The sequence below is a fragment of the Microtus oregoni genome, unplaced genomic scaffold (genome assembly GCF_018167655.1).
Source record: "Microtus oregoni isolate MIOR12 unplaced genomic scaffold, Mior012 000003F_ref0000135, whole genome shotgun sequence".
NCBI lineage: Eukaryota > Metazoa > Chordata > Mammalia > Rodentia > Cricetidae > Microtus > Microtus oregoni.
Genome location: NW_024543062.1, coordinates 62,261,057 through 62,277,569, shown reverse-complemented (window position 1 = coordinate 62,277,569; position 16,513 = coordinate 62,261,057). Strand labels below are relative to the sequence as shown.

Genomic DNA, 16,513 nt, shown 5'->3' with positions numbered 1-16,513 from the left:
GTGTGCCAGACCCTGGAGTTTGTGCTTCCTGTGAAGGCTCTGCACACTTGAGGGATGTCTAGCATGTCAGGGCATCATGTTGGAAGCGTGCCAAGGTGGAGCATAGGTGCCCGTCATAGTAGGATTAGGAGGCAAGACTAAGTAAGACACAGGGTACCTTCTGGCTCGCACTGCCAGTATGTGTACGTTCTTAGACACAGATGGAGAACTTTGGCGATTAGGGCTCATGGCATGTGGCTCTCACCATAGGATCCTTCTGGTCAGAATGAGACACGGCCCACATTTGACCACTGAGCTACATCCCAGCACCAAAGCCAGACGAAAGACACTGTAGGGCCCAGAGCCCAACACTTAGCCTCCAGAGCCGGCTTCCTCTAGGCTTTGCCCAGCTTGGTCCCAGAAGGCCTTCTCCTGTTTCCTGCATTCCAGAATCTGTAGGAATATTCTTTTTGTTCAGTCACTGTCCACAGCATCTGTTCCTTGGCACAGTGACCACAGGCCTATCTGTCCTCCTCAGCTCTGGCCACCCTGAAGGATCCAGACCCACGGCTTTTCTCATCCAGCTGGGACAGGGTGTCAGTGAAGCAAGTTCCGGCTGCTGCTCTTGCCCCAGGCAGCAGGGGCAACCAGCTTCCCTGTGCCTCATCCTTCCGCAGGGCCTGGTGGCTGGCGAAGGATGATGGGATCCACCAGCTCCCTCAAGTACAGCTTTTCCTGAAGGTGAATGCCTTTGAGTCCCTGCTTATGACATCTGCAAACTTGGTCAGCTGTTGCCTCTGGTTCTTTGAAATTTCCCCAAGGCACCCAGTGGCTGGGTGCCTGAGATAAGGACAGGGCAGGGGAGCAGAGGGTGTCAGGAAGTCCCCAGTTGTTGGTCTGCCTTTGGGCCTGAGGGTCAGACCCTCTTGGGCTTTAGGAAGGGGGTAGCCCCTCGTTATATCGTTCAGCCTCTGGCCGTAGGCCCAGAAACTGACTCCAGAACAAAGCCTCATCCTCCCAGTGAGTGGTGCCCCAAACAGAGCAGGTGTCCATGCATGCCTACTGTCCGGTGCCAGCAAAGCCTCACCCCCAATTCCCCAAACAGAGCAGGTGTCCACGCATGCCTACTGTCCCGTGCCAGCAAAGCACAAGAACCACCATGCCTTGGTGTGGGACAAGTAGTAAGTCAGGCCCCACTGGAAGCAGGGCACCCAGCTGCCCTGGGTTGGGGTTGACAAAACTGAAGGCCCAAGGACCCAGAGTACATGTGCAAAGCTCTCTGGAGGCAGAGCCCATGGCGCAGGGCTGGTGAGACAGGAGGCTAGTCAGGAGGGCCGAGATCCTGACAGAGCTTAGTGCAGGCTGGGTATCTGCAGTCCTGTCTAGGTGGGAGGCTCCAGAGAGCATGGAAGGAGTTCACTGAGCTCAGGGCTGGCCTCTGAAGTTAAGAAGTCATGCTCATCCCTACCCTGAGCTTCTTCCTAGTGCCTGTCTGTTCTGCCAACCTCCTCAGCCTCCATATTCTCCTGGCCAGGGTCCCAAGCTCAGCATAGGGATAGGAGATACCTGAGGTTGTCCTGGGCTAGGGGACAGCAGGTTAGGTGTACCCTCCATCTGGACCATGGAACCTGAGCAACTCTGTGGCGCTTGCTTCCTCCTAAGAGGAGCGTTAGGCCCTCTCCCTTGCTTTGCACTGGCCCTGCCATGTGTGACCTGCAGAGCTGTCTGAAGAGGGGGACTTCAGCATCCACTCTTCCAGGGTACGGAACTGCTTGGCCCCAGTGCCTGCTCTCTTCCCTGCTGGCATCTGGGCCACTGGGGAGACAGTGGGCGGGGCTGTGTGGTTAGGTTGCAGCTGCACGAAGAGCCAGAGCCACAGTGGGCTGTGCTGATGCTACCCGAGGTCATCTGATACCAAAACCTTACCGCTCCATCCAACTCCTGATCTTTCCACACAAACCTACGTTCCCAGTCTCTCCCTGCCCCCCCCCTCCACCGACTGCTCAGCCTCTTGTCCTTGACTGCTTTCTCACCCCACATAAAACCTACCCGCTAGCCACTGCTTCCCTCCTCCACGGCTGCCATGACTGGCCCAGTCCGCTGTCTCTCACTTGGGTCTCTACTGGAGCTGCCTGACAGGGCTGCTTGCCTACGTACAGTCTGTTATTAGCATAGCAGCCAGAGGGAGTCCATTCAAGCATGGGTGGGATCTTGCCACTCCTCTGTTCGCACCCTCCGGTACACCTAGATTCCCGACACAGCAGCTGCTCTGCATTCCCTGGACTGCATAGGACTGCTCAAAAGGCTAGCGCTCAGGTCTGCCTCAGGACCTTTGCACCTGCTCCCCCCAGTCCCTGCTGACCTGCTCCCCCAGTCCCTGCTGACCTGTACCCCCCAATCCCTGCTTACCTGCTCCCCCCAGTCCCTGCTGTCCTGCTCCCACCCCCCACCCCCGCCCTCACTGACTTACTCCCAACCATCCTCACTGACCTGCTTCTCCCACCCTGTCCTGGCTGACTGCCCCCCCCACTTCCCCCACTTGACCTCCCGCCCCACGCTGACCTGCTCCCTTACATTCTACTCTGAACTACTTCTGAGGCTTCACCTTCATTTTAACAATTTATTATTTTTATTTTATGTGCACTGGCGTGTTGCCTGCATGTATGTCTGTGTGAGGGTGGCGGATCCCCTGGAACTGGAGCTACAGTGGTGAGCTGCCATGTGGGTCCTCTGGAAGAGCAGCTACTGACTCATCTCTCCAGCCCCAGGGAGCCTTTTCCCACCCATCCCTCTTCCCCATCCCTCCTCCCTTCTTGCATCTACAACCCTGCCTGTTTCCCTGGCTGTTTATCTCCCTACCCATCAGAAGGCACAAGGCCAGGCTGGAGGGTGGCTCAGCTGGAGAGTGTTCTTCTGACTGTTGACTGAGGTGGGGAAGAACATTTGCGACTCCTGGGCTCAGGGAGGGGACAGGAGTGGGGAGAACCTCAGCTAGCAGAGAGCAGTGATGTGGTCACTGTCGTGCACTTGGTTTGAGCAGGACAGTCCCTTCTTGCGGGCGTCTATGGTGCAGACTGAAACTCTCCATAAGCACCTTCTCCTTCCTCGCTGGCTCCCTGCTGGCCTGGGAGTCTGGCTCCTCCTCCCGTCGCCTGTGACACCCTTGTCTCTGGCACCAACAGGAAGTGCCGGCAGCTGGTGTGTGCCCAGGTAAGGAGACAGAGGCTTACCTGGGCAGGAGGCGGGAGGCCAGCTGACTAGGGTCTGCCTACTCAGCCCACAGTCTCAGAGGGGCCTCTGCTGTGCCCTCCCCCATGCCACCTGACACCCCTAAACCACACGTCTCTTACCCTGGCACCAGTTGCACGGGACAGACCCAGATGGCTCTTTGGCCTGGGGACAAAGGCCACACTGTGCCTGGCCCTGGGCGGGCCTCAGACTGGGTCACACTGGGTCTTTCTGTCTCTAGTTGGGGACGAGAGGCAGACAGCACCAAGGTGACAGATCTTTTTCCTGTCTCCCTTCCCCCTCAGCCCCCAAATCTGAGGAGCTGATTCTCCCAAGGCAAGAGTGACAGAGCATCTTGTGTCTTGAGCTGGGGAACAACAAACCATTCAGTGCCCCGGGTACCCTGTCACACCCAAGACCCTATTGGGTTCAATGCCCTAATTGTCCCTACCAGAGAGAAGTAGCCACTCTCTGCTCTGGTCACCATTCCCCCTGCCTGTTCCCATGTCACCATCAGGAAGTCCATCCTAACGTCTGACCTCCGTTCCTCATGCTGTAGTGATAGCCATTTCCTCTTGGCCACTTCTCCAGTACAGAGAACAGCTGGTTGCTGTTGCTATGCGGTCATCCATCACACTGCTCAGGTCAAGCCTGGAGCCTGGAGCCTCGGTTCCGTTCCGCTTTTCCAGCTCTTCCTCCCTGCTCTGCCCTCCGCTCCATCCTAGGCCAGCTATAGGCTCTTTACTCCCAATTGAACCCTAGAGAGAGCAGATGGGATTTTGGCTTGATCTTTGTCTGATAGAAATTATCCGCCCTGAACAAAAGCCAGGGTGTAAATCATGGCAGCTACCGGGAGTTACCGAGCCAGCAACCCATCCCACCAACCTGTAAGCCCACACTGTAGGGTGGCCTTATGGGAGAGCTGCTTTCAGACACGGCTGGTCCCTCTTGATAAAGCTGACACCACGAACAGCCAAGTGTGTGTGTCCCCTGCATCCCTTGAACAGCCTTGGCCTCGTGCCCCATGTCCCCTCAGATAGCTCTGGCAGCGTGTGCGCGCGCGCGCGCGCGCGCGCGCGCACACACACACACACACACACCGTTCCGCTCAGCTCGCTCCTAGAACTTAGGAAGCATATGTGTGTTCCCCAGTCCTAGCATCTCCCCTGTGGGGCTCCTGCAGCTGTGTCTGTCTCCTTCCTGGACCCTCTGCAGCTCTGAGGGCTCTCCACCTAGCCCAGATGGTAGATTGGAACCCCACCTCACCTGAACCCCAGATGCCGCCAGCCATGTCTACACATGCTGATTATCAGGGACCCTATTTTTTGTTTTGTTTTCTTGAGACAGGGTTTCTCTCTGTAACAGCCCTAGCTGTCCTGGAACTAACTCTAGACCAGGCTGGCCTTGAACTCACAGAGATCCTCCTGCCTCTGCTTCCCAAGTACTGGGAGTAAAGGCGTATGCCAATACTGCCCGGCTACCCTGTTTTAAATACACATCTTCTCTGCCTGTCTTGGAGAGACAGGGCTATAATCCTAGCCCTTGAGAGATTGAGGCAGGAAGATTGGAAATGCAAAACTAGCCAAGACTACATTGAAATACCTATTGCTACAGTAGAGTGGGTAGGAACCATGGCTCAGTGGTTAAGAGTGCTTGCTGCTCTTTCAGAGGACCTGGGTTCAGTTCCCAGAATCCATTTCAGGCAGCTCTCAGCTGCCCAAAATTCCAACTCCAGAGGATCCAACTTCCTCTTCTGCCCCCCAGGGGACCCTATACACATGTGACGTACACACACACACACACACACACACACTCTTTAAGAACCCTGAAGGAGAAGGTGGAGGCAGTCTCCTTGCCTACCACTAGCAAGGCCCTGAGTCCCCAAGCGTTTTCCCAGGCTCTAGCTCCAGAAGCTGGTAGTTAGCATGTGTTCGGATGACCCTGGTCACGGCAGCATTCAGCTGCACACCAGTGAACATGTACGTGGAGTGCTCGCCGCCCTCTGGTCTTGCTAGAAATGAAGGTTACCAGGTAGGGGACGACTGAGTCTTCTTGTCCCTGGAGCCTGTCTGTCCTGTAACCATTGCCTCTGTGGGTCCTTTGAGCCAGATGCCACACATGGGGACATGTAGCAGGGTGGCTGTCATCTGGGAACTCCCTGAGTTCTGCAGAGGGCAGGCCTGTGACGTCATACAGGCTGGGGCCATAAGTGGGAATCCAGCTGGGGTGGGCCCAGGTGGGCAAGGCAAGGAAGCCGAGGAGAGCCCTGGGCAGCACGCTGACAGTAACCTGAGCCCCTCGGGAGGGAACAGGGATCTTATTTAGGTACTGTAACCGAGTGTTCGGCGCCAGGCTGTACGCAGGAGATGCTCCACCCACCCACCGGTGGTGTGCCATCCTGACTGACTTGGTCTGCAAGCTCCTCAGCAGAGGAGGACTCAACAGGCCATGCAGGCCAAAGCCTTCTCTTGGGTCAGGAGAGCCTGAGGGTCCAGCTCAGTTGTGGTAGAGGCAGCCAGGAGCATGGAGTGCCAAAAAGAGGACCTTTTCCAGGCTAGCAGAGGACAGAGGATATGATCGTTAAGCAAAGCAAACATGTTACTGACCCATAATCCTTTAAACCAGGAGGATTCGGGGGGGCCTGGTTGCCTTGGCAACTGGGTGCCGGCCAGCCACAGGCCTGAGCATCCTCCAGAAGTGGGTTATAAGTAGGCCCAGGGAGGAGTGCAGATGCCCCCTCCCATAGGGTTGGCCCTCCTGATGCCTTCCTGGCCAGGGTGGGGAGCTAAGGAGGTTGTGTAGCCTCTGGTGCCTGCAGCCCCTCTGTAACTGAAGGCGGTATGGTGCCCAGCAGGATGTCCATGTGACTGTAGATGGGTGCTCTTGAAGCCCACGGAGGGTGGGGCCTGTGGGAAAAGCATGGCTGTATGGGTTTTTAATCCCAGCACTCAAGAGGCTGAGGCAGATGAATCTTTGTGAGTTTGAGGCCAGCCTGGTCAATATAATAAGTTCCAGGCCAGGCATTAGAAATATACAGTGAGACTATGTATCAAAATAGGGATAAAGGAGGGAGGGAGGGAGGGAGGAAGAGAGGGAAGGAGGGAGGGAGGGGGGAAAGAGGAAGGGAGGGGGAAGGAGGAGGGGGAGAAGGAGGGAAGGAGGGGGGAGGGAGGGAATGGAGCATCCACCTGTGGGAAGCAGCAGTAACATTCGTGGTGCCGTCCGGAGGGCAGAACTTAGAGGGCAATAGAACAGGGCAGCTCCCGCCCCACTGTGTCCTCAGCCCAGGGCACCCAGGCCTGCTCAGAGGACTGCGGCGAGGGAGGGGCCAGCAGTTCAGGCTTCCCTTTTCCTGGTCTGCCTGGGTTTCCCACGCTGTTCCTGACTTGCACACTGCAGCTGGAGCAGAGGTTGGGCTTTGTGCTCGCTCTCCCTTGACCTCCTTCCCGAGGACCCAGGATGAGAGCGGGAACATTCTCGTTATCAGTATCAGGTGTCAAGACTATTGACAAGTGGGCACCAAGCAGTTAGGGTCTTTCAGAAAGAGCCAATAGCCTGAAGGCCATCCAGGTATGGCCTCCTGTCTCAGAGATCTCCAGACACCCTAGCTGAAGGCTGACTGTCGAGAGTGGCCTCTTGCAAACCTGTAGTTGTACTCGTTGATGCTGTAACGGCAGGGGAGGGCATAGTCATGGACAGAAGGTGGCTGAGAGTCACAGAGGAAGGAACAGGGTTAGATCCATCATCATGGAACTGAGGCTCTGGTCAGGATGACCTAAAGCCTGGCTCCCATGGGTATAGAGCGGCCACATCGCCTTGTTCTTTCCTCTCTATCCCAGGACCCACAACGGCCCCCTGCTGACCATGAACAAGATGAAGAACTTTAAGCGAAGGCTTTCCCTGTCCGTGCCCCGCCCAGAGACCATTGAGGAGTCCTTGGCTGAGTTCACCCAGAGGAACGAGGATGAGGGTCAGGCCATCTCGCTCTTTCCCTCCCAGACTTCCTGTGAGCCCTGCTGATTTGCTGTACATCAGGGCCAGAGGGGGGTGGGTGCCCTGGGCTGTCCACAGACCGTGGAGTGGGAGGTAGGAACCAACGCCTGTCCTGCTCAGGCGTGCCACTCAGCGCTGTGGACTGAGACCGAGCGTGTTCTCCCCCGCAGATGGCGGGGATGAGCCCAGGCAGCTGTCCCCTGGCATGCAGTACCCACAACGGCAGAGCCAGCGCCGCTTCTCCATGGAGGTGAGGGTGCCCCTTCAGGCTCCACAGGTCAGGCCCATCCACAGCCGTAGACATGGCACAGTGGTTCCCCCGATCACTGGGGGCTCAAATCGAAGTAGGTCATTGAGGGAACTGCATGAGAATATATGTCAAAGACTAGAACGCTCCTGGCTAGACAGCTTGTCTGTTGTTATGAGCCACATATCTGTGCTAAGCATAGAAAAATGTGCTTACGAAATTACATTGTGAGGGTGTGAGATTCGTGGTCTACAGTCCGGCTTCTGTGGCCTAGAGAGGGGATGAAACCTCTTAAGGGTCACACAGTAATCCTTGTAGGTTCACATTTGTATACCCTTCAGGTAGCCGTGAACCTGAGGTCACAGCCCGTGGCTTGGCCCTGCTCTATAAGAACAGATAGATCCAGAGTGAAAGGCAGGGACCTCCCGAGGCCAACATGGTATTCCCGTCTCATCTGCCACCTCAGGACCTCAACAAGAGGCTCTCTCTGCCCATGGATATCCGCCTGCCCCAGGAATTCCTGCAGAAGCTACAACTGGAGAGCCCAGGGCTGCCCAAGCCACTCACTCGAATGTCTCGTCGTGCCTCCCTGGTGAGTCCAAGGAGGGTCAGAGTGTGCTGAGTGGGAGACACCAGTCAGGGTAGAGAGGCAGAAAGATTCCTGTGCCTCTGGCGCCACCTGCTGGTCTCTCTGGATTCCAATAGTCTCCCTACAACAAGTAGGCTCCAGGGTCTCCCAGGTTAAGACCAATAAACATTGTTGTGAGTCATATCTGTACTCCCAGCATTCCTTGGGAGGCTGATGCAGGGTGACAAGAATTCAAGGTCAGCCTGGGCTGCGCAGTTCCAGGACAGCCAAGGGTACACTGTAAGACTATATCTCAAAAAAACAAAACCAGAAGCCAGATAAGGTTCAGATGGTGTTTCGCTGTGTAGAGACGTGGTTCGAGACTCTCCCTGCCTCGCCGTCGTGGGCATATGCTTGGTCATCCCAAACAGCCATTGTGCACACCCACAATCTCACTAATGCACTAATGGGAGCAAAGTCTAGAGAGCTGTCACTTCCTCTCCAGTGGCCTTTGATGGAAAGAAATAGGCGCATCTCTGGAGTCAGTCACTGCTGTGCGTAGGGACCTGGAGAACATGGATTAAGGAAGCATGTTCCTGCTGATGAGAAGAACAAGCAAACACACTCAGCTATGGTCCTCTGTTGCTGCTACAAGGCCATACGGTCTCTTATATAGCTCACATATGTTATGTAATACTTAATGACAATGAAAGCCCTCCCCAGTAAAACAACAAGGAAACAGACAGACAGCCCGACCTGTCAGAACACCCATCACAGGCTTCCAGGTCCCAGCCTGCTGTGAGGAATTCCTAGGAGCCTCACCCGTGAGTGGGCCTCAGAGCCTGTCTTATTAAGATACGTCCTGTCCTGAGCCAGATGAGATGAAATGATGAGAGACTTTGTCTCTACAAAGTAGAGAATGTCAGGCCTGCCCTGGAGGAGCCAGTAACCTCCTGAGCAAGAGAGCCAGGCAGGCAGTGAGGTGGATGCTGGGAAGGCAGCTCGGCAAGGTGTGTCCATCTCCGACTCATGGAGGAAGGGCCCCCATCAAAGGGGTCCCTCAGCTCTCATAAGGAGAAAAGGACGACTTTGAAGCTCCCTGGAGCTTGTAGCCTTGGAGCTTCTCTGTACAATGGGGGCGTCTCGCTTCCGGCCCTCCCTCCTGAAGGAATATGGACTAGAAAGATCTGCTGGGCCTTTGAGTCTCATAGTCTCCTGTGTCTCCTTCCCAGTCAGATATCGGCTTTGGGAAACTGGAAACGTATGTGAAACTGGACAAGCTGGGGGAGGTAAGAGTCGGTGTTGTTGTCTGGGCAGCAGGATGGTTGGTGACGACTCTTCTGCCCCTCACGGCTCCTGACCCTCCGAGTCACACTGTCCCAGCCAAGCAGCCTGGCCTGGCCTTCAGCAGCTGTTGAGATGTCCCTTGATCTTGAATGAGGCCTAGAGGACAGAGGTCTCTGGACAGAATCTAGTCAAGTAGTTATGGCCTGGATTTGAACCCTCGCTAGCCCCACGACTGTGACATGTCCCATGGCCTCTCACCTCAGTTTCATTCTCTGTCAAAGGATGACAGTAGTGATTTTATTGTTGGGGGAGATTGCAGGGTACCCAAGAAAGTTCCTGGTGTCTGCCACACAGCAAGGGCTCTGTTACTAAATTGCTTCTACATCGCTGTGTGAGGCTCTGTGACTGGAGGGGGTATAGGCTTGTGAAGGGTAAGAAGGCCCTGTCTTTCAAGAGCCATATCATCATGACCTAAGAGCAAGGCTGGGCTATAATAACCGAGGGGCAGACAGTCTGGGAGCAGAGCAATGGACAGCCCACTCCAGCAGGGGAGCAGAGGAATGGGCAGTCCACTCCAGCGGGGGAGCAGAGGAATGGGCAGTCCACTCCAGCAGGGGAGCAGGGGAGCAGAGGAATGGGCAGCCCACTCCAGCGGGGGAGCAGAGGAATGGGCAGTCCACTCCAGCGGGGGAGCAGGGGAGCAGGGGAGCAGAGGAATGGGCAGCCCACTCCAGCGGGGGAGCAGAGGAATGGGCAGTCCACTCCAGCGGGGGAGCAGGGGAGCAGGGGAGCAGAGGAATGGGCAGCCCACTCCAGCGGGGGAGCAGAGGAATGGGCAGTCCACTCCAGCAGGGGAGCAGGGGAGCAGAGGAATGGGCAGCACACTCCAGCGGGGGAGCAGAGGAATGGGCAGTCCACTCCAGCCGGGGAGCAGGGGAGCAGAGGAATGGGCAGCCCACTCCAGCGGGGGAGCAGAGGAATGGGCAGTCCACTCCAGCCGGGGAGCAGGGGAGCAGAGGAATGGGCAGCCCACTCCAGCGGGGGAGCAGGGGAGCAGAGGAATGGGCAGCCCACTCCAGCGGGGGAGCAGGGGAGCAGAGGAATGGGCAGTCCACTCCAGCCGGGGAGCAGGGGAGCAGAGGAATGGGCACTCCAGCCAGGAAATTAATTGGGATACTTTCAGAAAAAGCAGACCATTTGAACAGAGGGAGTAGGGTACCCAGCTTGAATCCTAACCCAAGCAGACACCTAAACGGTGGAACTGGGAACAGGAACAGGACCCTCCTGGGCTGACCAGGAATGCTCTGTCCCAGGGTACCTATGCCACCGTCTTCAAGGGGCGCAGCAAGCTGACAGAGAACCTCGTGGCCCTGAAGGAGATCCGGCTGGAGCATGAGGAGGGAGCACCCTGTACTGCCATTCGAGAGGGTACAATGTCCGGGTCTGCACCCTGGGCCTCTGGGAGGAGGGGCTCAACCTACACCTGGTGGGAGCCTGGGTGAAGGGCCATCTTTGGCCCTTGGAAGGGATAGTGGGGAGGTATTGGTGGGCCTGGGGACCCAGGTGGGCCTGTCTCCCCAGTGTCTCTGCTGAAGGACCTGAAACACGCCAATATTGTGACCCTGCATGACCTCATTCACACAGATCGGTCCCTCACCCTGGTGTTTGAGTACCTGGTGAGCTGGACTGGGGCTGGCAGCCTCTTCCCCTGTGGTGGGTGAAGTGGGTAGGGAAGAGAGAGGGTGAGGGCCTGGGAAGGGTGGGGCAAGGGAAGGACCCTAGCGTTTGTTTGTCAATGAAGTTCCCATGCGGAAGAGGGCCAAGGGTTCAGAGCCAGGGCCCTGTGCTGCCAGCAGGCAGAGGCCAGACTGAAGAGGGTTTCCTTTCAGCCTGGGTCTGGACCACTGGCCAGGCAGGGGGCAGCACTGAACCTGACTGTCTGTTCCAGGACAGTGACCTGAAACAGTATCTAGACCACTGTGGAAACCTCATGAGCATGCACAATGTCAAGGTGAGGGCCTCTAAGGTTGGGACCTCATCATGGCAGCTACCTGTCATCAAGGCCAGCGCGGGGTGCTCCTCTTCCCACCAGCTGCTGAGGTTGCTTGGCGCTTCAAACGCAGGAAGGAGGGAAAGGCCACTCGGCTAGTCTAGAAGCCATTCTGAGCACCCCAGCCGAGAACAGACTTGCCCTCCACTTCTGTCTAGCTGCTGGCACAGATTCCTCTCTTAACTCTATCAAGCATGAGCTCTCTGCCAGAGTGAGGGGAGGCCTCTGAGAAGCGAGGAGGGCGGATGACCAGCTCTGGTGATGAATAACTGAGCACATCCATGCCTGCCTAGAGGACCCTCACTCCCTCTGCTCTCCTACTTCCCATGTAGAGGCCACGCCAGCCCCTCACACTCACTGCCTCCTCTCCGTGTATGACTCCTGGTGTGCACAGGTCCCAGGTGGCCTGCAGGGTGGCCAGCAGAACCAGGGAGCCTTCCTAGAGCCTTCCTCTCTGGTCTGAGACAGAGGCAAAGGGTCTCCCACATAGGACCTGGTCCTATCACACTTCCCCTTTTCCCTCTCTCCGCCAGATTTTCATGTTCCAGCTGCTCCGGGGCCTGGCCTATTGCCACCGCCGCAAGATCCTGCACCGGGACCTGAAGCCCCAGAACCTGCTTATCAACGAGAGGGGCGAGCTAAAGCTGGCTGACTTTGGTGAGGCAGACGCCAGGGTCAGGGGTCAGGGTTGGCAAGTGGGTCTGACCCCTGGGGTGCACAGTCTCCTCAGGACAGAGGGATTCTGAGGGATGCCCGAGAACCTGACTCTTCAGGACCCTTTAGCAGAGATTCAGCGACCTCTCTGTTCCTAGGCCTGGCCCGTGCCAAATCAGTGCCTACAAAGACGTATTCCAATGAGGTGGTGACTCTCTGGTACAGGCCCCCAGATGTGCTGCTGGGATCCACAGAGTACTCTACCCCCATTGACATGTGGTGAGTGAGCAGCAGAGGGGAGTAGGAGAGACTGTCCATGACTTTAGACCCTGTCCAAGATGACCCTGACCTTGCTCAGAGTGCCCCTTCTCCCTGCTGTGCTACTGCTAGCAAATTAAATCAGAAATATATCAGTGGCTCTGAGCTTATAGACCATCTAATCCTGTACTTCTGATATGCCTCCCCATGAGTAAAGGTGGGAATCGCCAGAGGGTAGATGAGTTTTCTCCCAGAACATTTGGAAGAGACATACTATTTGATTGTTAAAATTGACAAATGTATGGTTTGGTATAGACAGAAGTTTCTGTCCCGCCTGGTCCTGTAGACATTCAGTTCCAAATGAACACAGAGGCTTATATTAATTACAAACTGTGTGGTCTCTTAGCTCATGCTTATTATTAGCTAGCTCTTACAACTTAAATTAACCCATAATTCTTATCTATGTTTAGCCCCACGGCTTGGTACCCTTTCCTGGTAAGACATTCTCGTCTTGTTTTCTCTGCATCAGGCTGATGATTGAGTCTCTGCCTTTCCTCTTCCCAGAATTTTCTTAGTCTCGTTGCTCAGCCTATGCTTCCTGCCTGGCTACTGGCCAATCAGCGTTTTATTAAATCAACATGAGTGACAAATCTTTACAGTGTACAAGAGCATTATCACACAGCAATTTAGTGTAAAATGAAAACCAGCTCAACTTGAAAGTCAACCCAGGTTTCTGGCCAAGCCCAAGGCTCCCCAGAGAGTGAGAATATGCACCTGTCTTTCTGCCTAGCAGACTTAGGGGACCCAGGGCTCACAGAGAGGGATCGTAGTGGGAGTCTGGTTGGTTCTAGGAGCCTTTTAAGACCCAGAGGTGACCTCCCAGGCTTGTGTTAGGGTGTCATTGACTCTCTCACACAGAAGCCTTAGGAGGGATGGTTGTGCTTCTTGGCCTCACCGTTGCCCTTGCTTCCCCAGGGGCGTGGGCTGCATCCTCTATGAGATGGCCACCGGGAAGCCCCTCTTCCCAGGCTCTACTGTCAAGGAGGAATTGTACCTCATCTTCCGTCTCCTGGGTTAGTTTCCCTCTGTACCCTCCACGTCACCAGCAGGGGTCACCAGAACTCTGTCCACCTAGGAGCACGGAGGACTGGGCCGGGTGGGAACTACTCTTTGTTGGCTTCTTCTGTGTTGAACCCTTGCAATATAAGCTTCTTACCATTCCAATTCTCCAGGGACTCCTACAGAAGAGACATGGCCGGGTGTGACGTCCCTCTCTGAGTTTCGAGCCTACAACTTCCCCCGGTACCTGCCACAGCCGCTGCTCAGCCACGCTCCCAGGTAGTCCCTTGCCAGGCCCCTGGCTCCCCACTGTGATCTCCCTCCCAGAGGTTCGGGTCCCCAGCCTGCCCCTGGCTGTGCCTGTGCCAGCGCCTCCTCCTTGCAGGTTGGATACTGAAGGCATCAACCTCTTGACCAGCCTCCTCCTGGTGAGTCTCCTCCAATCCTACCCAGAGAGAGAGAGACACTAAAGAAAGTCCAGCCAGTAGCTCAGGCCTGCGGCTCCAAAGCCCCAAAGGGACACTAGTCCCTGTGCTTGGTACTCAAGGCCTGGTTGGGCACTTCCTGAGGACGGGAGGCTTAGTTTTCTCAGCTGCATGGCGGGTATCAGTTTATGCTTTAGAAGATGCTGGGGATACGCCAAGATTGTGGGGCTGACACAGCGCCCACCTGGGAGCAAGCGCAGGGTAAAGGGTAGTTAGCGGTGCAATCTGCGGATAGCGCCAATACTCCCTCAGGTGATGATTGGCATCGTCTGCTCATGTATGCCCATCCCAAGAAGCAGTCTTCCCGCCCCCTCTGTGGAGCCCCATTTTAGTTTTTTCCTGATGTCTGAATCCTGGTATCCTAAGTCCCAAGGCTGCCTGGTTTGGGTCAGATGGGGGCTTCTCCCACCTCGGCCCATTTTCTAGAAGGCTCTCCAGCAGGGCCCAAGAGCCTACCCTGTGCCTTTCAGTATGAATCCAAGAGTCGTATGTCAGCAGAGGCAGCCCTAAGTCACCCCTACTTCCAGTCTCTGGGAGAACGCATACACCAGCTTGATGACAGTAAGTACCCAAGGGATGGGGCCAGAACAAGGGAAGGGGCAGTGGATGTGGGTGGGGCTATCACAGGGGCTGGACCCTTGGGTCCAGGCAAGTCATCTTGGACACATGGCTACCCCTTCCCAATTCTCATTTGGAGAACTGAGTCTTGCCTGGAGGCTGCCTCAGCTCTGTGGATTTAGTGGAAGTGGGGACAGTAGATACAGGAGCAAGCAGAGTGGCTCCCATGAGGCCTCCCCTCCCCTCTTCTCTTGTCCAGCTGCCTCCATCTTCTCCCTGAAAGAGATCCAGCTCCAAAAGGACCCAGGCTATCGTGGCCTGGCCTTCCAGCACCCAGGTAGGGCCACAGGCTCCCCCTAAACCCTCTGTTAGAAGCAACCAAGTAGACTGCCTTCCCCAGGGAGGACTCTCCTTTAAGGAAGAGATGGGCCTGGCAGTCTACCCTTGAGATGAGATGAGAAGACTACACCCCCTCGTACATACCTTATACGAGGTTCCTCCCTCACTCACTGCCTTTTACAGTAGCCCTGACAGGGGTGCACCCTGTCCCTGGTGGGTTCTCTTTGAAGATCCCAAGCTCCTGGCCAGTCCACACTTTGTTTCTAGCACAGGCAATGGCCTTGGACTGACAGTGGTTCTCATGCATGGTCTCGTGTAATCTTTAAAACACCCTGTGGACTGGCACTGTAAATGCTTTCCACTTCAGTGAAACCGAGGCCCCTAGAAGATAAGTCCCAATTTAGCACAGCTTACAAGCAGCAGGGATGAGACCCGAATCCAAGTACACGCCCTTGCTTCCTGGATCAAAGCGTGTGAAGGACAAGGGTCCCTTTAACCCTTCCCGTCCCGCTCCGTTCTCCAGGGCGAGGGAAGAACCGGCGACAGAGCATCTTCTGAGCTGCGTCCACCGTGGTGCAACTCGAGGGACAGGAGGCCACAGGGGACGTGAATTCAGGAAGTATGGGGCCTGTGTGGCCATCCGAGGGCTGAGCAATGAACGCCTGTGGCCAGTCTGAGGACCACTTGGCAGCCCTGGTGGTAGCAGTTGCTTCCTTTCCTTGCTTGCCACGCACCTCTGTGATGGTTCCTACCTGGACACCAACCCCTTTGTCACCCACTGTGGGATGGGGCGTCAGCTGCTTCCCTGAGAGGAAGTGAGGGGCAAGGAGGAACCTGGGACCCTTTCCCAGCTGCAGTGCGGGGTATTTGGGGGGGGGGGCTGGGTTTGCCTGGCTCATCAGCCTGACAGACCCCTTCCTTAGCCTTTGGACACTCTCCCTTCACCTTCTTCCCCTCCAAGAACAAGGACTACTCCAGGAACAAGGTCCTGGGACCCTGGAATTGTGCCAGTGTGTGTGCTAACCCCACCCCAAGGCAGACCTCTCTGGAGCATCAAAAAAAAAAGGAGCCCCTCCTGTCACCACCCCTCCATACTGTTTTCCCCTCCTTGCCAGAGCCCTGTGCCCTCTGGCTTGAACCAAAGCTAAAGAGCACAGCATGCTACCCATGTCCAGCTGCACCTGGAGGTAATCTGGGACTCCCAGCTGTACTCCTGCCACCTCAGCCATCCCCCTGCCCATCCCCCAGTCTGGAAAGGGTTGCCTTAAACTGGCAGGTGGAAGAGTACACTGTTCCTGGAGCTCTGACCTAGCCCCTGTGTCCCTTCCTCCCTAAACCACGCCCACGGGTGTTATCAGCCCTGAGGGATAATAAGTCAACCCTGTCTCAGGGTCCTGAGGCTGGCACCCAGATATGCACGGTCACCCTGACACTGGTACCAAGGTAGCCTTGGCTCTTTGGGGCTGGTGTGGCCTCTCCTCCATCCACCACCTCCTTCCTAGCCCTGTCTACCTGACCCTGGCACCAACCTCCAAAGAGGGTGGTCCTGAGAGCAAAGGTGCTGGCACCACTATGTAAGCTGGAGAGGGTACCCTTCCTCCATACCCACCTCGTGTTCCAGGTCTCCCCACACTTGGTTGAACTTGAAGGGCAAAGGCCAAGGGGACGTCAAGCCCATGTTTTCTCCACAGGCCCCATGCCCATCCCCACCCCTTGGAGCCTGGGTTCTCCCTAACCCCCTTCCCCACTGACTGTGAATGTCCTGTGACTCAGAGCAAAAGCAGAGAATATATTTAATTCATGTTGTA

General features: G+C 56.0%; 1 protein-coding gene across 2 annotated transcripts in view; it reads left to right on the top strand.

Moving 5' to 3' along the window:
* Cdk18 (cyclin dependent kinase 18) overlaps window positions 1-16,513 on the top strand; it is a 25,684-nt gene extending 9,171 nt beyond the window's left edge. The window contains exons 2-16 of one of the 2 annotated variants that reach the window (XM_041648939.1): window positions 7,047-7,213; window positions 7,371-7,450; window positions 7,914-8,039; window positions 9,248-9,304; window positions 10,616-10,730; window positions 10,884-10,978; window positions 11,251-11,313; window positions 11,886-12,009; window positions 12,165-12,285; window positions 13,240-13,337; window positions 13,497-13,602; window positions 13,709-13,751; window positions 14,279-14,369; window positions 14,626-14,703; window positions 15,229-16,513. In XM_041648939.1, the coding sequence (XP_041504873.1) occupies window positions 7,072-7,213; window positions 7,371-7,450; window positions 7,914-8,039; window positions 9,248-9,304; window positions 10,616-10,730; window positions 10,884-10,978; window positions 11,251-11,313; window positions 11,886-12,009; window positions 12,165-12,285; window positions 13,240-13,337; window positions 13,497-13,602; window positions 13,709-13,751; window positions 14,279-14,369; window positions 14,626-14,703; window positions 15,229-15,263 (1,374 nt within the window). In that variant the 5' untranslated portion in view covers window positions 7,047-7,071 and the 3' untranslated portion in view covers window positions 15,264-16,513. The remainder of the gene's footprint in view (window positions 1-7,046; window positions 7,214-7,370; window positions 7,451-7,913; window positions 8,040-9,247; window positions 9,305-10,615; window positions 10,731-10,883; window positions 10,979-11,250; window positions 11,314-11,885; window positions 12,010-12,164; window positions 12,286-13,239; window positions 13,338-13,496; window positions 13,603-13,708; window positions 13,752-14,278; window positions 14,370-14,625; window positions 14,704-15,228) is intronic. The other variant, XM_041648940.1, reaches the window with a different exon arrangement.